The sequence below is a fragment of the Gopherus flavomarginatus genome, chromosome 5 (assembly GCF_025201925.1).
Source record: "Gopherus flavomarginatus isolate rGopFla2 chromosome 5, rGopFla2.mat.asm, whole genome shotgun sequence".
NCBI classification, from domain to species: Eukaryota; Metazoa; Chordata; order Testudines; family Testudinidae; genus Gopherus; species Gopherus flavomarginatus.
Window position 1 is genome coordinate 27,222,935 of NC_066621.1, and position 16,211 is coordinate 27,239,145.

General features: G+C 44.8%; 1 protein-coding gene across 3 annotated transcripts in view; it reads left to right on the forward strand.

Moving 5' to 3' along the window:
* KDM5B (lysine demethylase 5B) overlaps positions 1–16,211 on the forward strand; it is a 207,948-nt gene that overhangs the window by 72,860 nt on the left and 118,877 nt on the right. For all 3 annotated transcript variants that reach the window (XM_050956074.1, XM_050956076.1, XM_050956075.1), the window contains 5 exons: positions 7,814–7,901; positions 12,281–12,387; positions 14,097–14,255; positions 14,932–15,051; positions 15,897–16,055. In XM_050956074.1, coding sequence (XP_050812031.1) covers positions 7,814–7,901; positions 12,281–12,387; positions 14,097–14,255; positions 14,932–15,051; positions 15,897–16,055 — 633 coding nt within the window. The remainder of the gene's footprint in view (positions 1–7,813; positions 7,902–12,280; positions 12,388–14,096; positions 14,256–14,931; positions 15,052–15,896; positions 16,056–16,211) is intronic.

A 16,211-nucleotide genomic window follows, 5' to 3' on the forward strand; every position in this document is an offset into this window, starting at 1 on the left:
CCATAAGGACAAAGTGCACCTGCGACCCCACCCAGTGTTCCTCTCTAAAGTTGTTTCTGCCTTCCATACCAACCAGGACATCTTCCTCCCGGTCTTCTTCCCGAAGCCACACTCTTCCCGGCAGGAGCAGCAGCTACACTCCTTAGATGTACGTAGAGCGCTCGCTTTCTACATTGAGCGAACAAAGCCATTTCGGAAGTCCCCTCAGCTGTTTGTGGCGATCGCAGAACGGATGAGGGGTCAACCAATCTCCTCTCAGAGGATTTCCTCCTGGATAACTGCATGCATTCGCGCACGCTACGACTTAGCTCGTGTCCCCTCTAGCCACCTCACGGCACATTCCACGAGAGCTCAGGCGACGTCGGCAACCTTCCTGGCGCACATGCCTATCCAGGAGATATGCTGTGCAGCGACCTGGTCATCGGTCCACACATTCACCGCACACTATGCGCTAGTCAGACAATCAAGAGATGATGCGGCCTTCGGCGTAGCAGTTTTAAATACCGCCACATCTCACTTCGACCCCACCGCCTAGGTAAGGCTTGGGAATCACCTAACTGGAATGGATATGAGCAATCACTCGAAGAAGAAAAGACGGTTACTCACCTTTGTAACTGTTGTTCTTCGAGATGTGTTGCTCATATCCATTCCAAACCCACCCTCCTTCCCCACTGTCGGAGTAGCCGGCAAGAAGGAACTGAAGGGTGGCCGGGTCGGCGCACACACACCTAACTGGAATGGATATGAGCAACTCATCTCGAAGAACAACAGTTACAAAGGTGAGTAACCGTCTTGTTTGTTGGGAGAGTATAATTCCTAATACTTAGGTTTTATATCATAGACTAGTGACTGGGATTGCCACTGCTACAAGTGTAGAGGACTTGACAGGGGCTCTCGATTTGAGGTAATTCTAAAGAACTTGATTTTCCGAAAGTGCTGAGCACTAGTTTCTGAAAATGTTAAGATGTCTCAAGTTGGGTATCCAAAAATGGAGGCGCCTAAAATCACAATCAGTTCTGAAAATCTCGGCCAGCAACTTCACAGCGGCTGGCCCAGTACTATGAAATACTAACTTAATTACATTCAGGGCTAAATGTAATTCTTGTAATTATTCAGGACTAAATATAATTATTAGCTGTCCTAAACCTACTTATTCTTCATATATGCCTTCCTACAACAGCAGCCTTATTCTAATTATTGAAGGAGAGGAAGCAATCCATGTATTAAATTTGCCTGACGCTTTCCATTAGAAAAATTTTTGACTTTTGAGAGCGGGGGTGAGAGCTCTAATTCCTTCATGGTTTGCAGAAGGGCTTTGCAATTTGGCAGGGGAAAAGCCCTAGTATCAGGAAATGCTTTTTGTTGTCCCCATGAAAATCTATTGCGACTGAGCCAAGTAATAAGGTACACAAAATCACCGTTTCCCCTTTGTTTATGCTCACTGCAGCCTCTGTCTGGCTTGGAGACCAAAACGCTCAACATTGCACTAGCACTGCCTGTGCACAATCCTGGCATCCTGCCTTCAGCATGCCCCACAGGCGGGGTGATGGAACACCAGCACCTTTCTCCCCCTCTGCACTCCTAGTTGCTCTTGGAGTGCTTGCTCATGTATTTCACAGTAGGTGTGCGTGCTTGCCAGGTGCACCAGTGCCGGAAGTTTATCCCCTAGCAGTACCCGTAGAGGGAGTGCTACTGTGACCCCTGAAGTGGCACCTCTATAGCATACTATAAGGGGAGCCGTGCACTCCCCTCGCCCTCAGTTCCTTCTTACTGTCAGTGAGGGTGCTTTGGAACTACTGCTCCAGCTTCGCTTCGCTGCAGCTCATCCGAGAACTTGTTCATTGTTAGTGGTACCTGTTAGTTAGTTCAACAAGTTTCAGTTCCGTTAGTTAGCATTCGGGCCAGGGCATGCCTCGGGCCCCAGGATTTAAATCTTACGACTCTTGCAGGCGTTTAGTGCCCAGAAGTAACCCGCATGCTGACTGTCTCCGCTGCTTGGGTGAATCCCATATTAGTGACCGCTGTAAGATCTGCAGATTCTTTTAAGCCTAGAACTAAAAAAGAAAGAGACATTAGACTTCGGACCCTTCTCATGGAGTTGGCACTGGCTCCAACCCCGATGCACCAAGCAGACTCAACACCGGGCACCTCGTCTTTGGTGCACAGTGATCCCGCGGCACCTTCTGGTGGCTGGCATCGCTCTCAGTCTAAGAAACAAAGAAAGGCCCTGTCATCTCAGCGGCGTTGAGAGAAAGCAGGGGGAGAGGCTAGACCTGTGTCAGGCAGCCCTAGTCTCTCCCTCTCCCTCTCCCACTCTGGGCTCCAGAGCTCCGACTCATGTCGAGCGGAGCAGCCTAGTGGCGTCGACTCCAGAGGCCTTGCAGGTGGCCCAAGACATTATGACTCTGTAGGTACCCGGGCCCCGCCGTAGAGGCAAGCCACCGCTGGGCTCTAGACAGTTGACTCCAACCCAAGGCAGATTCCGGTCAAGGGACCGCTCTCGGGCACGCTCGCTGCTCAGTGTCCTGTCAGGACAGTCTCCAGCCTCCGCTTTCATCACCCACCAAGTTGTCTGGTCGGATGCCTTCGGATTGGAGTTCCAGGCACCGTTCCATGCCAAGCAGAGAGTACTGACAGGACAGGCATGGGTGCTGTAGGCACTCCGCTTCTTGTCGGAGCTACCGTAGCTGCTCCCAACACAGGCGCCATTGCTGTTTGCACTCCAGCTCTCTCTCCTCTGGGCACCACACCCACGACTCCTGGCAGGGGTCACCATTTCCACGCCGTGGCAGATCTTGGTGCCATAGCGTTTCGAGAAGTAGTAGCTCGAGACGGCACTGTTCCTCGACGTCAGAGTCCCGGTCATGTGGCAGACGTTGTTTTTGGCACTGTCGATCGTACCGCTCCCATGGTACCTATAGGTCATTGGTAACCCTGACCTCGACCCACACGAGGCCCTCTACATCTCAGCCCAGCCAACCTGACCAGCTGGTGCCACAGCATAGTCAATGGCAAGGGGCCAGTGGTGCCAGTGGACCCCCTGGCCCCCCGCACATGCCCAGCCAGGGACTCGTTCGGTAGCAGGGGCTTTGGAGGATCCCTCCACCTCACTATTCAGGCCTCCAAAGGATAGATCGGCGGGTCACGGATCCTCGGCACTGCATGCGGAGTCCGACCAAGGGGTAGATTCTGTGGCGACGACCGAATTGCAGAGCTCCATATTGGCCACCTCCCCTGTGCCGAATGACAAGAATGCAGCCTCGCCTCCCTCCGCACCACAGGAGGACTTCAGGGCTCACCAAGAGCTACTGAAGCGAGTAGCGTTGAGCCTCCATCTCCAAGCTGAGGAGATCGGGGGACCCTCAGACTTGCTCTTCAGTGTCCTCTCGCCTTTGGCATCAGGCAGAGTGGCCCTGCCACTGCACAAAGGGGTGGCTAAGATTTCCAGTGCCCTCTGGCAAACGCCAGCCTCCCTTGCACCAATATTGAAGAAGGCAGAGTGCAAATATTTTGTGCCCACGAAAGGGCATGAGTATCTCTATACTCACCCAGCCCCCAACTCCCTAGTGGTGGAGTCTGTAAATCATAGGGAGAGACATGGTCAACCAGGACCCACACCCAAGAATAAGGACTCTAAAAGGTTTGACTCGTTTGGTAGGAAACTTTATTCATCGTCCAGTTTCCAGCTCCAGGTGGCCAACCACCAAGCCCTCCTCAGACTTTGTGAGTTTAACCTGTGGGGGTCACTGCCTAAATTCAAACCCTCCTTTCCAGACAGTGAAAGGAAGGAATTTAAGACGCTCATACAGGAGGGTGCCGCTGCTGCAAAGGCTGCTCTGCAGGCCGCATTGGATGCAGCTGACATGACTGCTTGGTCTATGGCTTCAGCAGTGTCCATTCACAGGGCGTCTTGGCTACTGCTGTCTGGGCTCTCCACGGAAGCGCAGTCTCTGATGCAGGATCTTCCCTTTGATGGCAAGGAAAAGCCTAAGCTGCAGGCTCCTGCCCCATCTCCCCAGCCAAAATATGAGCCTGCCTACAAGAGGTCCAAGACCCAAAGAAGGCGACCTCAAAGGCAGTCTTGCTCTGTCCCACAACCTGGGCCCTCCAGGGGCAAGCAGCAGGGCAAGAGACTCTTTTCACTGGCTGCAGGAGGGTACTCAGATGTCCACTGAAACAACCCTCCTACCAATAAAGTTTGCCTTCGGCAACCGCTTGTGTGTGTTCCTTGCGGAATGGTCCCGAATTACATTGGACTGTTGGGTCCCCACACCATTTCCCAGGGCTACACGCTACAGCTTGTCTCACCCCCGCCCTCCCACCCCCCTTCTTTGGACGGCAGGGGAAACCCGTTACATTTATCCCTGCTAGAGCAGGAAGTGGGTTGGCTCCTCAGCTTGGGAACTGTGGAGAGAGTTCCAAGGGAATTCCAGGGAAGGGGCTTTTACTCCTGTTACTTCCTTATCCTGAAGGCGAAATGGGGGCTCAGGTCTGTCTGAGAGACTCCTTGACCAGGGTGGGTTTGATTTAAATTACTAGCCAGGAATTTAATTTAATTTAATTAATAATCAATTTAATCATGGTTTTCTACATAAAAGTTTATTCTTGTTGGTTGTTATAACCTTATTACATATTCTTGACAACTCATAGGTTTGAAAACTTTTCAGATTAGTTTTACAGCTATATCAGAAAATGAATGCTTGGTTATTTAATTTACCAAAAGTAATTGAAGCAGATAATTATGAAGTAATTGGGAGGTGAACTATCTCCAATTCAGCAGGTTAATCATTAGTATTTGGAGGATTTTCTTACCATGCTGTATTAAGAGGAGAACATCACCAGACAGATATTTAAATTGTTTTATTTAACTAAAACAACGTCAGGTATTCTGGATTTTTTTTTCTTCAACAGCAAACATAATATTTTAACAAAACAAGCATATGTCCCTCACTTCTCACATTTATCTCCAGACCTATTCCTCCTCCAACAATTTTCTATTCATTGAACGTTTTGAAACTTTGCACTTTTAGAGAGAGGTAAGAGATTGACTCTGTGTACACAAATTTGCAGAGGCACAACAGGGTTGAGGTCTGTTATTTATCACCTCCATATAGTTATTTTAAAACATTTTTGCTGTTAACAAGCATGTTACCTCTGGAGACACAAATCCACAGTTTGAGAACTGCAAAACTAAGCATCTTTGATGGTATCTTCTAGACTGAGCACTGAATCCCATTAGGTAGATAGAAAGATTAACCTAAATATTCTATACAGAAGCCTGTGGAACTCTATAAGATTCGGTCCCTGATCCATGAACTATTGGAACTCATTTACAAAACTTTTCTTAAACATTACATGGTTCTAGTCAGCCCAAGAGGAGTACATGCCGTGAGGGAGGACTTGTTCTTTGAGAGGAGAGAGCTATTAACATATAGCATATAAACAGTGCTCTGCACTTAAGACTCAAAAGCCACCATACAGGATTTACACACATAGTGCAAGTCATATTGTCCTCAACCCCAGTCGAGCAACAGTGTTGTCCTGTTATTCCTGGAAACACAAGTACTGTGCCAAGCCAAAGTACAACATAAGGCACCAGCCTTCCTCTTTCTTGGCAGTGAAAATCCATATGACATGTCAGCAAATTTGACAGGACTGTTGGGAGCCACATCAGATCCAGTCCAGAGAGTATGGCATTCGGAAGCCACCTTGCTCAGTTCCACTGGGTATGTTCTGCCATACCATAGGATAGATGGATGTTGGAGGTCATCATGCATGGCTAACACATACAATTCTGCTCTTTACCCCCTACCTCTGCCTCCCTTCCTTGTCCCTCTTCAGGAATTGGAATTGGAAAAGTTGCAGAGATGGACAGAAGTGGTTAGGGATATGGGGCATATGAGGCGAGATTAATAAGATTAGCATTTTTCAGCTTCAAAAAGAGACAATGAAGGGGGCATGTGATTTGAGGTCTCTAAAATTATGACCAGTGTGGAGAAAGTAAATAAGGAAGTGTTATTTACTCCTCCTCAGAACACAAGAACTAGGGGGTCACAAATGAAATTAATAAGCAGCAAGTTTAAAACAAAAGGAAGTATTTCTTCACACAATGCACACTCAATCTGTGGAACTCCTTGCCAGAGGATGTTCTACAGGCCAAGGCACTAACAGGGTTAAAAGAAATAGATAAGGTCATGACAGATAGGTCCATCAGTGGCTATTAGCCAGGGCGGGCAAGGATGGTGTCATAGAATCATAGAAGATTAGGGTTGGAAGAGACCTCAGGAGGTTATCTAGTCCAACCCCCTACTCAAAGCAAGACCAACCTCAACTAAATCTGTTGGGTTGCCTCTGTTTACCAGAAGCTGGGAATGTGAGATGGGATGCATCATTTGACAGGATACTGGGCTAGATGCACCTTTGGTCTGACCCAGTATAGTCATTCTTATGTAGAGACCCTTCTCACAAGAGCCTGGCCACTTTGCGTCATCTTTGAGCCATAGGGGATGTGTTAGTAGAGTTCAGGGACAGAGGCTTCCCATCCTTCTGAAGAAGAAAGGGGGTCTTTGTCCTACCCTAGACCTGAGGAGACCATCTGAGGTTTTGGATAGTAACTCTTGCTTCCATTATTCCTTCTCTCTGAGCACAAATCTTGTTTCAGTCTGTAACCTTACAGGATACATACTTTCATATAGATAGCTACCAGGCCCCCACAGGAAGTACCTGTGATTCACAGAGATGCTCAACCATTATCAGTAGAGGGTTCTGCCCTTTGCATTCCATAGCACTGAGAGTATTCACAAAATGTCTGGCACTAGTAGGACTGATGGATGAACTGTAATGCCTCGTCTCCTGTAAGAATAAGGTAGTACTGCATCCCCATGCTAAACTTTTATTCCCTGAGACTTGTGTATCATCTGATTCACACGATACATTTTTCCCTAGGCCATATTCTCTTTTCTAAGGGAAGCCAGGTTACAAACTTTTTACATACTAAAAGACCTCTTGCCTTAATAGGACAAAATCATTGAATGCTTCCCAGACTGACTGTAGCTTGTCCTCTGAGCCTAATACCATTAGCCATCTTCTCTTGGTGTTTATCCAAGTGAATTGAGATTTGTATCCAAAAATGGATTTTAGACTTACTAGTCTTTTGGGGTTTTGGGGTGTTTTCTTACCAGGTTCAAGGCCACCTCCAGGACCTGCCGTAGAAATGTGTTCATTGTGGAGATTTGCAGAGCTTTTGCTTGGAGCTCAGTCCACCTTTCCATGCAGCATTGCTTTCCTGATGTGGTGTGAGATTGGAGGCCTGTTTCAGTAGAGCAGTCTTACAATCTTTTAGATGTTAGCCTTCTTGATCCTCCTAAGAGTGGGGATCGGTAGTGATAATATTGGAAGGACTAAGAAGAGTTACTTGCTTGTAGCATAAGTATTTCAAATAGGTTATTGATTTAGATGAATGCTCCACACCCTTCATCACCACTTATTCAGAGCCTAAACAGCTGTTGAGGAAGTGGAAGGAACTGATGATGAGGGCCCTTCAGGTAGCCTTTCCATGGAGCATGGCAGCTTGAAGCAGAGGCCACGTGGTCTCCAAGGGTCAGTTCTTTAGAAGGTTCTGGTCTTTTGAGTGTGCAGGTACATGTTGAAAGTGTGAGTCTCTACTGATGATCTATTTAAGCTATAGGTAAGTAAGTTGTCTTTAGCTCTGAACAATGTAGTTTGTGATGAACAGTATCTGGGTTACAAATATAACATTCAGAACTGAAGAACTGAGGTTCAATTTCTAAATATGACCATTTATTTTTTTAAGGCTACTAATATTAAAATGGAGTCAGATGAAACCCCAGAAGCCAAAACCCATAATTTGAGGCGCAGAATGGGATGTACACCTGTAAATGGTAAGTGGGTCAATGGGGGATGAAACAAAATATGAATGTGATGCTGCTGCTTGTGGGAGGGATGTTCAAAAGCAGCAGCCAGGCATTCTACCTCAGCAATCCGTCCCAACCAGACTTTTCACCCTTACCGTCACACAAATATTGTGCAACATGCAGCATGTGGCTATGACAATGGGAATATTATCTTTGTTGAGATTTAACCTGCTATAAAGGCATCCCCAGTGTGCCTTCAATCTGCCAAATGCACATCCCATGGTCATCCTGCATCTATTCAGCCTATTGTTGAACATTACTGCTATCTCAGTTTTCCGTGTAAGGCTTCATGAGCCATGACATTAAGGGGCACGCCGGGTCACCCCGAATTACTGTGGGCATTTCAACATCCCGTGCTGTAATCTTCTGGTCTGGAAAGAAAAGTCCTGCTTACCGCTTTCTGTACAGGCCAGTGTTCCTAAAGGTATGTGCGTCATGCAACTTTCTAGACCACCCTGCACTGATGTCAGTGAAATGCCTGTGGTGATCTACAAGTACCACAACACCATGGAGAAGTACCACTTCCTATTGATATATGCTGTCACAAGGTGGTCCGGTGCCATCTGTCACCCCTCTGTAGTTAGGGAAACCCATTTCCGCAAAGCCATCCACTATTTCACACACATTGCCAAGAGTCATGGTCCTTTGTACCAGGATGCGAGTAATAGTCCTCCACACTTGCGTTAACGCAGCTCCAACAGTCGACTTCCCGACTACAAACTGATTTGCGACTAACCAGTAGCACTCTGTAGTCACCAACTTCCACGTTGTGATTGTCATGTGCTTCTCCGCCGAGTGGGAAGCTCTCATTTGCGTGGCCCTGCGCTGCAGGGCTGGGACGAGCTCAGCACGCAGTTCCAGGAAGAAAAACAAGGAGTCCTTGTGGCACCTTAGAGACTAACAAATTTATTTGGGCATAAGCTTTCGTGGGCTAGAACCCACTTCATCAGAGGCATGGAGTGGAAAATACAGTAGCAGGTGTATATATACATAGTATATGAAAAGATAGGAGTTGCCTTACCAAGTGAGGAGTCAGTCTAACGAGACAATTCAATTAACAGTAGAATACCAAGGGAGGAAAAATCACTCTTGTAGTGGTAATGAGTGGCCCATCTCAAACAGTTGACCAGAAAGTGTGAGTAACAGTAGGGGGAAATTAGTTCTTGTAATGATCCATCCACTCCCAGTTTTTATTCAGACCTAATTTGATTGTTTCCAGTTTGCAAATTAATTCCAGTTCTGCAATTTCATGTTGGAGTCTGTTTTCTGAAGTTTTTTTGTTGAAGAATTGCCACTTTTAAGTCTGTTGTTGGGTGTCAGGGAGATTGAAGTGTTCTACCAGTTTTTGAATAATTCCTGATGTCAGATTTGTGTCCATTTATTCTTTTGCGTAGAGACTGATGGCCAATGCACGTGGCAGAGGGGCATTGCTGGCACATGATGGCATAAATCACATTGGTAGATGTGCAGGTGAATGAGGCCCTGATGGTGTGACTGATGTGATAGGTCCTATGATGGTGTCCCTTGAATAGATATGCTGACAGAGTTGGCACTGGGGTTTGTTGCAGGGTTTGGTTCCTGGGTTAGTGGATTTTGTTGTGTGGTGTGTAGTTCCTGGGCAGTATTTCCTTCAGGTTGGGGGGCTGTCTGTAGGCAAGGACTGACCTGTCTCCCAAGGTCTGAGAGTGAGGGATCGTCCTTCAGGATAGGTTGTAGATCCCTGATGATGCGCTGGAGAGGTTTTAGTTGTGGGCTGTAGGTGACGGCTAGTGGCGTTCTGTTACTTTCCTTGTTGGGCCTGTCTTGTACTAGGTAACCTGGCTCTGTCAATCTGTTTCTTCACTTCAGCAGGTGGGTATTGTAGTTTTAAGAATGCTTGATAGACATCCTGTAGGTGTTTGTCTCCGTCTGAGTGATTGGAGCAAATGTGGATGTATCTTAGAGCTTGGCTGTAGACATTGGATCATATGATGTGGTCTGGATGAAAGCTGGAGGCATGTAGGTAAGTATAGTGGTCAGTAGGTTTCTGGTATAGGATGGTATTTATGTGACCATCGCTTATTAGCACTGTAGTGTCTAGGAAGTGGATCTCTTGTGTGGACTGGTCCAGGCTGACGTTGATGGTGGGGTGGAAATTGTTGAAATCCTGGTAGAATTCCTCAAGGGCCTCCTTCCAGTGGTTCCAGATGATGAAGATGTCATCAATGTAGCGCAAGTAGAGCAGGGGCATTAGGGGACGAGAGCTGAGGAAGCATTCTCAGTCAGCCATAAAAATGTTGGCATACTGTAGCCCATGTGGGTGGTTGCCATAGCAGGCCCACTGACTTGAAGGCATAAATTGTCCCCAAATCTGAAATGGTTGTGGATGAGGACAAAGTCACAAAGTTCAGCCACTAGGTTTGTCTTGATATTATCAGGGATACTGTTCCTGACAGTGGCTTTCCTCGTCCAAAAGTTCTGCAGCCACTGCTAGTCATCCCAGACCTGCATAATGATGCAATCCCACCACTCAGTGCTAGTTTCCTCAGCTGAAAAGCGAGGGTACACCATGTTCAGCTGTGTCGTGAATTCCAAAAATAATCTAATGTTGCTCCTATCGATGTCAGACAGCACATCAGGCAACTGTGCATCCCATTATGTTCAGAATTTCACAATTAACTGCATTGCCATTCAGGATGTGCTACTGACTGCTAGCAGAGCATGGGAGAGCAGTGCGGGTCCATTCTTTCAGACAGATGGTGGGGCAAGCAGAAAAGAAAGGATGTTTAAAAATGCCACGAACCGAAGACTGAAGCACATGGAATGGTGTGATGGAAAGCAAGGTATCATGGGACATTGAGCCCGGACCCATGATGTGCTGCGATCCACTCCATCGTCCCACAATACATAACAGTAGAAGGTGGAGAGCTGAAATGTGGGATAGCTACCCACAGTTCATTGCTCTCACTATTGATGCTGCTACCCCAAGTGTGGACTATGCCGATAGAGGAAGACAGTGTGAACGTGCAACAATGATTTTCTTTTAGTGCTTTTTGCTCATTGACTAAATTTTTGGTTTAAAAAAAAACCCCAAAAACTCTGCCAGTGTAGACATAGCCTTAGAAAGATTGACCTTAAAACAGATGTCATGACACAACTTTATCTGCAGTGGTGCTTCCAAGTCACTATAATAAACAATTCCAGGTTAACAGAAGAAATGATCCATGATATCCTGGTAAAGAATAAAAATTGTTGACCGAGTTCAGTAGAACAAATCTGAAAACTGTTTAGTTTATTTAAAAAGTAACAGAGCTATTCCCTAGATGACTTGTCCCATTTCTTGATTCTCTCTCACAAACCTGGATTGCAGACTTTTTGACTTTGCAGATTTTTTTTTAAATAAACTTAGGTAAGAACAATATTTCTGAACAATGAGATTGAGTTGTAATTTGTGTTAACATGTGGATCAATATTTATATTTCTTAATGTAACTTAATCTCATCAACATTTTTGTCCACCCTGATAATCTGTCAAATTTAGAGAACAAATCAGATTTCACAGCAGATTTCTCCTAACATAGTGCACCTTAACTTATAACCTTCAGAGTTCCACTTGGAGCCCTGAGGATCACTGCATGTTCCTCTTTTACTGCATACCCCCCAAAGACCCTACATTGTGACAGTTTCCCTTATTCTGAGGAGTTCCTGTCATTGTGCTGCTTGAGCAGATATATGGGGATGGGGGTGGGTTTGCTAGAAAGCAATATGAAGAGCTTCCTTTCCCAGAAGACTCCTTTTGGTACCTATTTGGTTTTTTGTGATAGTTTCTCGGGGCAGAAAATAAAGTTTGAAAATCATCATAGGACATTATATTGTGTCCCAGTGAAATGTCCCATTAAAGAATAATCTAGCCATTCTATGAACCTGAAATGTCATTCGTCTTTTTTTTTTTTTAAGTAATTTGGATCACTGAAACTATTTAAAATATCAATTCTAAATAAATCATATGTGTTTGGAGTGGCCTGCATCTGTTTACGATCCCATGCTTGTTTTATCCTGATAATACTAGCCTTTCCAGGTAGGAGTTCAAGTGCTGCCTAAAGTTACATGAGAATATGTTTGGTGTCTTTTGTGTCCATATTACACAACCCTGACAAAATCTGGCACCTTTTTGGCAGTCTTTGCACAGAGACCTAAAGGACAAGCATAGCCATTGCAGTAGCCATATCTCAATAGGAACAGATTCACTCATAAAGAGAGTCCCTCCAAATGTATATAATAATACGATGATACATGCTTCAAATACTGTTTATGCTGTGAAATATTTGTTAAACCCAGTAATAGTCTAATTTTCTTTTCCTGTATCAGAGAAGGAAATGCCTGGCACAGTGAAACGAGAACCTGCTGAGAAAAGAGAACAAAGAGACTCTGAGAGAGAGAAATCAAAAGGGCGGTCTAAAAAAAGCACTAATGCAGTGAGTACTCCCTGCCCTTCTGGCACTTAATTCTAATTGCAGACAGTCCTGGGTTAAAACTGGGCACATAGTATAGCATAGGTAGTGGGAATGGGAGTTCCCTGAATTACTCTCATCCCAGTCATAGAAATACAAACAGAATGTCTATGCCTGCTGGAACATAGGTACCATCAGGATTTCATGTCATAAGCAGGAAATAAAGTAATTTCATTTCACTGTTTCAACTGAAATAATTTCTATCCTTCCCCACAATACTGCCTTAAAATAGCAGCTATGATAGAACAGTCAAGAGAAACATGTAAAAGCAGCGAAGAGTCTTGTGGCATCTTATAGACTAACAGACGTTTTGGAGCATGAGCTTTCGTGGATGCATCTGACGAAGTGGGTATTTGCCCACAAAAGCTCATGCTCCAAAATGTCTGTTAGTCTATAAGGTGCCACAAGACTCTTTGCTGCTTTTACAGATCCAGACTAACACGGCTACCCCTCTGATAAAAGAAAGATGGTTCTTCTCAGGGCTTCCTCGCTCTGGATATGAGTTGATCTGCTGACCTTTCCCTTGGTAGGTGTACCAGTTAGAAAGAAGATGTAATAAGTTTTGGCACCCAGCTTTCTAGCAGACCCACCTCTTACTCCACTGTTTGAACTCTAACTCAGATGTTCTACTTGGTTCAACATAGCAGATGCTTCTCGTAAAAAGCAAAGGAAAGGGAGACTTTTACTTGTGGAGAAGACAATGTACAGGCCCTTCCAGTCCTTTCCACTGCCTGGATCCTTCTCACACATACCTTTTTACTAGGCGGGAGGGGGAGGAGTGCACAGTTACTGGAAGACAGGATTGCACCAGACCCTAGAGGCACAAAATAAAGGATACTGGGAGTCCTATTCTGTCCTCAGTTGTCTTGCAGCAGTACTGCTGTCATCCCCTGTTTAAGCAAGGCTTTAAACAGTAACATTTTTTTCCTACCACTAGCTAAGTACCCGCTTCTGTTCACCAGACTCCATAGCTCTCCTTCCTCTACCTCCAAAAAACTCCCCCCTACTCTCCTTCAGGTGCTCCTGCGAATCTTCGGAGTACCTGCTCCCTCTTCTGTGGATCTCCTAGATGATGTGGGTGGAGCTCTCATGACACAGCACTGAAGGCCTGCCCCGTCCAAAAGCAAATGGCTCTGCTTAGAAAGCTAGTACCTTCCTGGTGAAGGGCTCGGGTCCAGTCCACTAACTCTGAGGAAGAAGGAGGATGCTCCCATAACCAGAATTCCCCTGTTTTCTGGTGGCTGCTCCAGGAAGTTGGCCTCAGGATGCTGAAGTGTCTGCGCACAGACCAGTCTGAAAGTAAAGAGCAGGAGATCCCTCCAGTACTAAGAATAAAATTGAGTCTCTCTATTGAGCAAAACAGATTGGCCAGGCTTCAACACTTTTGGTGGTGATTTCTTAATTTCAAAGGGATTTATATAAATTCTACCGCAGAAACAATGAGGAGTCCAGACTCCTTGTTGTTTTTGTGCTACAGACTAACACGGCTACCCCTCTGATACTTTCTACCACAAAGGAGAACAAAGTTGATGTTCACTGTCTCTGTTCTTTTATAGAAATAAAATAAAAATAAACATGGGTAAAAGTGACAAATGACTTAGTTACCAAAATGATCGCTTGCCATGAACTGCTTAAAGCACTTAAATTCCCACTTTGGTAATTTCTTGTTACAGGTGGATTTGTATGTATGTCTCTTATGTGGCAGTGGTAATGATGAAGACCGTCTCCTGTTGTGTGATGGCTGTGATGACAGTTACCATACTTTTTGTTTAATTCCACCCCTTCATGATGTTCCCAAAGGGGACTGGAGGTGTCCCCAGTGTCTGGCTCAGGTAAACTGAGAAATCAGGCTGAAGTGTGTGTGTGTGTGTGTGTGTGTGTGTGTGTTCTCTCTTGGCTTCTAATGATCAGAAGTTCAGCACTGCAATTTATTATGATGAAAATAGTCCTGTAAAATGGGTGGTAGAAGATGAAACTGAAACCAGGACTGGGTACATTTCAGATTGTTAGGCATTACAACATATGTTGGGCCCCAAATTTGATCTACTTTAGTAGTATTAAAACCACTGAGAAAGGATGCTTTGGATTTTAAATAGCTTTTTACATAATGAAATCTTAGCACTATGTCACTGGGGTTTTCAACTTAAGACGACATTTGTGGTGTTTTCTGCTTTTCTATAGCAGAGGAAGTAGAACTTGCTGTAATCTAGCTATGCTGATCTCACTAGCGATTCATGCTGATTTACAGACAAATATTGGTGTGGTGTGATGGATTAAGCTCAGAGCTGATAGGCATGATGGGTTCTATTTCTGACTCTTCCAGTGGCTGCTTGTGTGACCCTGGGCAAGTCATTTCATCGAAGTGCCCCAGTTGTTCCCTGTTTGTAAAATGGGGATAATACTGATCCATCTTTTGAAAGTACTTTGAGGCCTATGTTTGAAAAACACAAAAGTGCAAAATGTCTTATTTTTAACTCTTTGGTAGAAATAACCATATTTTAATTGCAGGAGTGTAATAAACCACAGGAAGCATTTGGTTTTGAACAAGCAGCAAGAGACTACACACTTCGCACGTTTGGAGAAATGGCCGATGCATTCAAGTCAGACTATTTTAACATGCCAGTTCATGTATGTTCATGTGCTTACTATGATGCTTTAATACAGATTTCAGTTTTCCTGCTTATTAAAGTATTAAACTTGGGGTGGCGAAGAATCCGGAGTTTTGAATGTGAACAAATCCAAATGGGAAAGCTCTTATTTAAATATTATGTAAATCTGTAAAGGTTTCTTTACTTTGTTAGTATTTTGGTTTCTGTCCCACACATTTCCAGTTTTCACCGCCATCCAAAAATATATTCCTCCTTAAACTCCTGCCCCAAATGTCACTCATTACTGAAGGCAAAAGGCAACATTTGATGCAGTTTTGTAAGCCTTACAATACTAACATATTGCTGTGTTGGTTTAGTTTTACATAATTGCACTAATAAGTAACTTCCACTAGGAAAGCAGCAAAGAGTCCTGTGGCACCTTATAGACTAACAGACGTATTGGAGCATGAGCTTTCTTGCATGCATCCGACAAAGTGGGTATTCACCCACGAAAGCTCATGCTCCAATATGTCTGTTAGTCTATAAAGTGCCGCAGGACTCTTTGCTGCTTTTACAGATCCAGACTAACACAGCTACCCCTCTGATACTTTCCACTATGAAGTTGAGAAAGTAACTATTAACTGAGGGGGTGAGGTGGGAGAGGAGAGAGAGCGTGCACACCTGATGTAACCAATGGTACTCAAGTATGTGTCTGGCTCTAGTTAAAGTCCCTGTGACATGATGGGAAAATATTTTAAGCTTGTGAACTTCCTCCTTGAATTTGCTGCTTCTATATATGTCAAGTGTTTGTTATCTTTGGTTACTGTACATCCGTAAGCACCGTGAGAAGTGCGGGCTTATATTTTCTCTTTGTTTCATACCCAGATGGTTCCCACAGAGCTAGTTGAAAAAGAGTTTTGGCGACTTGTGAGCACCATTGAAGAGGATGTCACAGTGGAATATGGGGCTGATATTGCTTCAAAGGAGTTTGGCAGTGGCTTTCCAGTTAGAGATAGGAAAATTAAACTTAGACCAGAAGAAGAGGTAAGTCTTAATTTGCTCTATGAGTGCATACTTTCATTTCATAGTTTTACAAATAAAAGTCTTGTGTCGAATGATTTTTTCAGTTTAAAGAAACCTATTGTAATTCGGTATTACAGTATATTCCTGCTGTATGTGTGACTGGCACTATTTTGACAA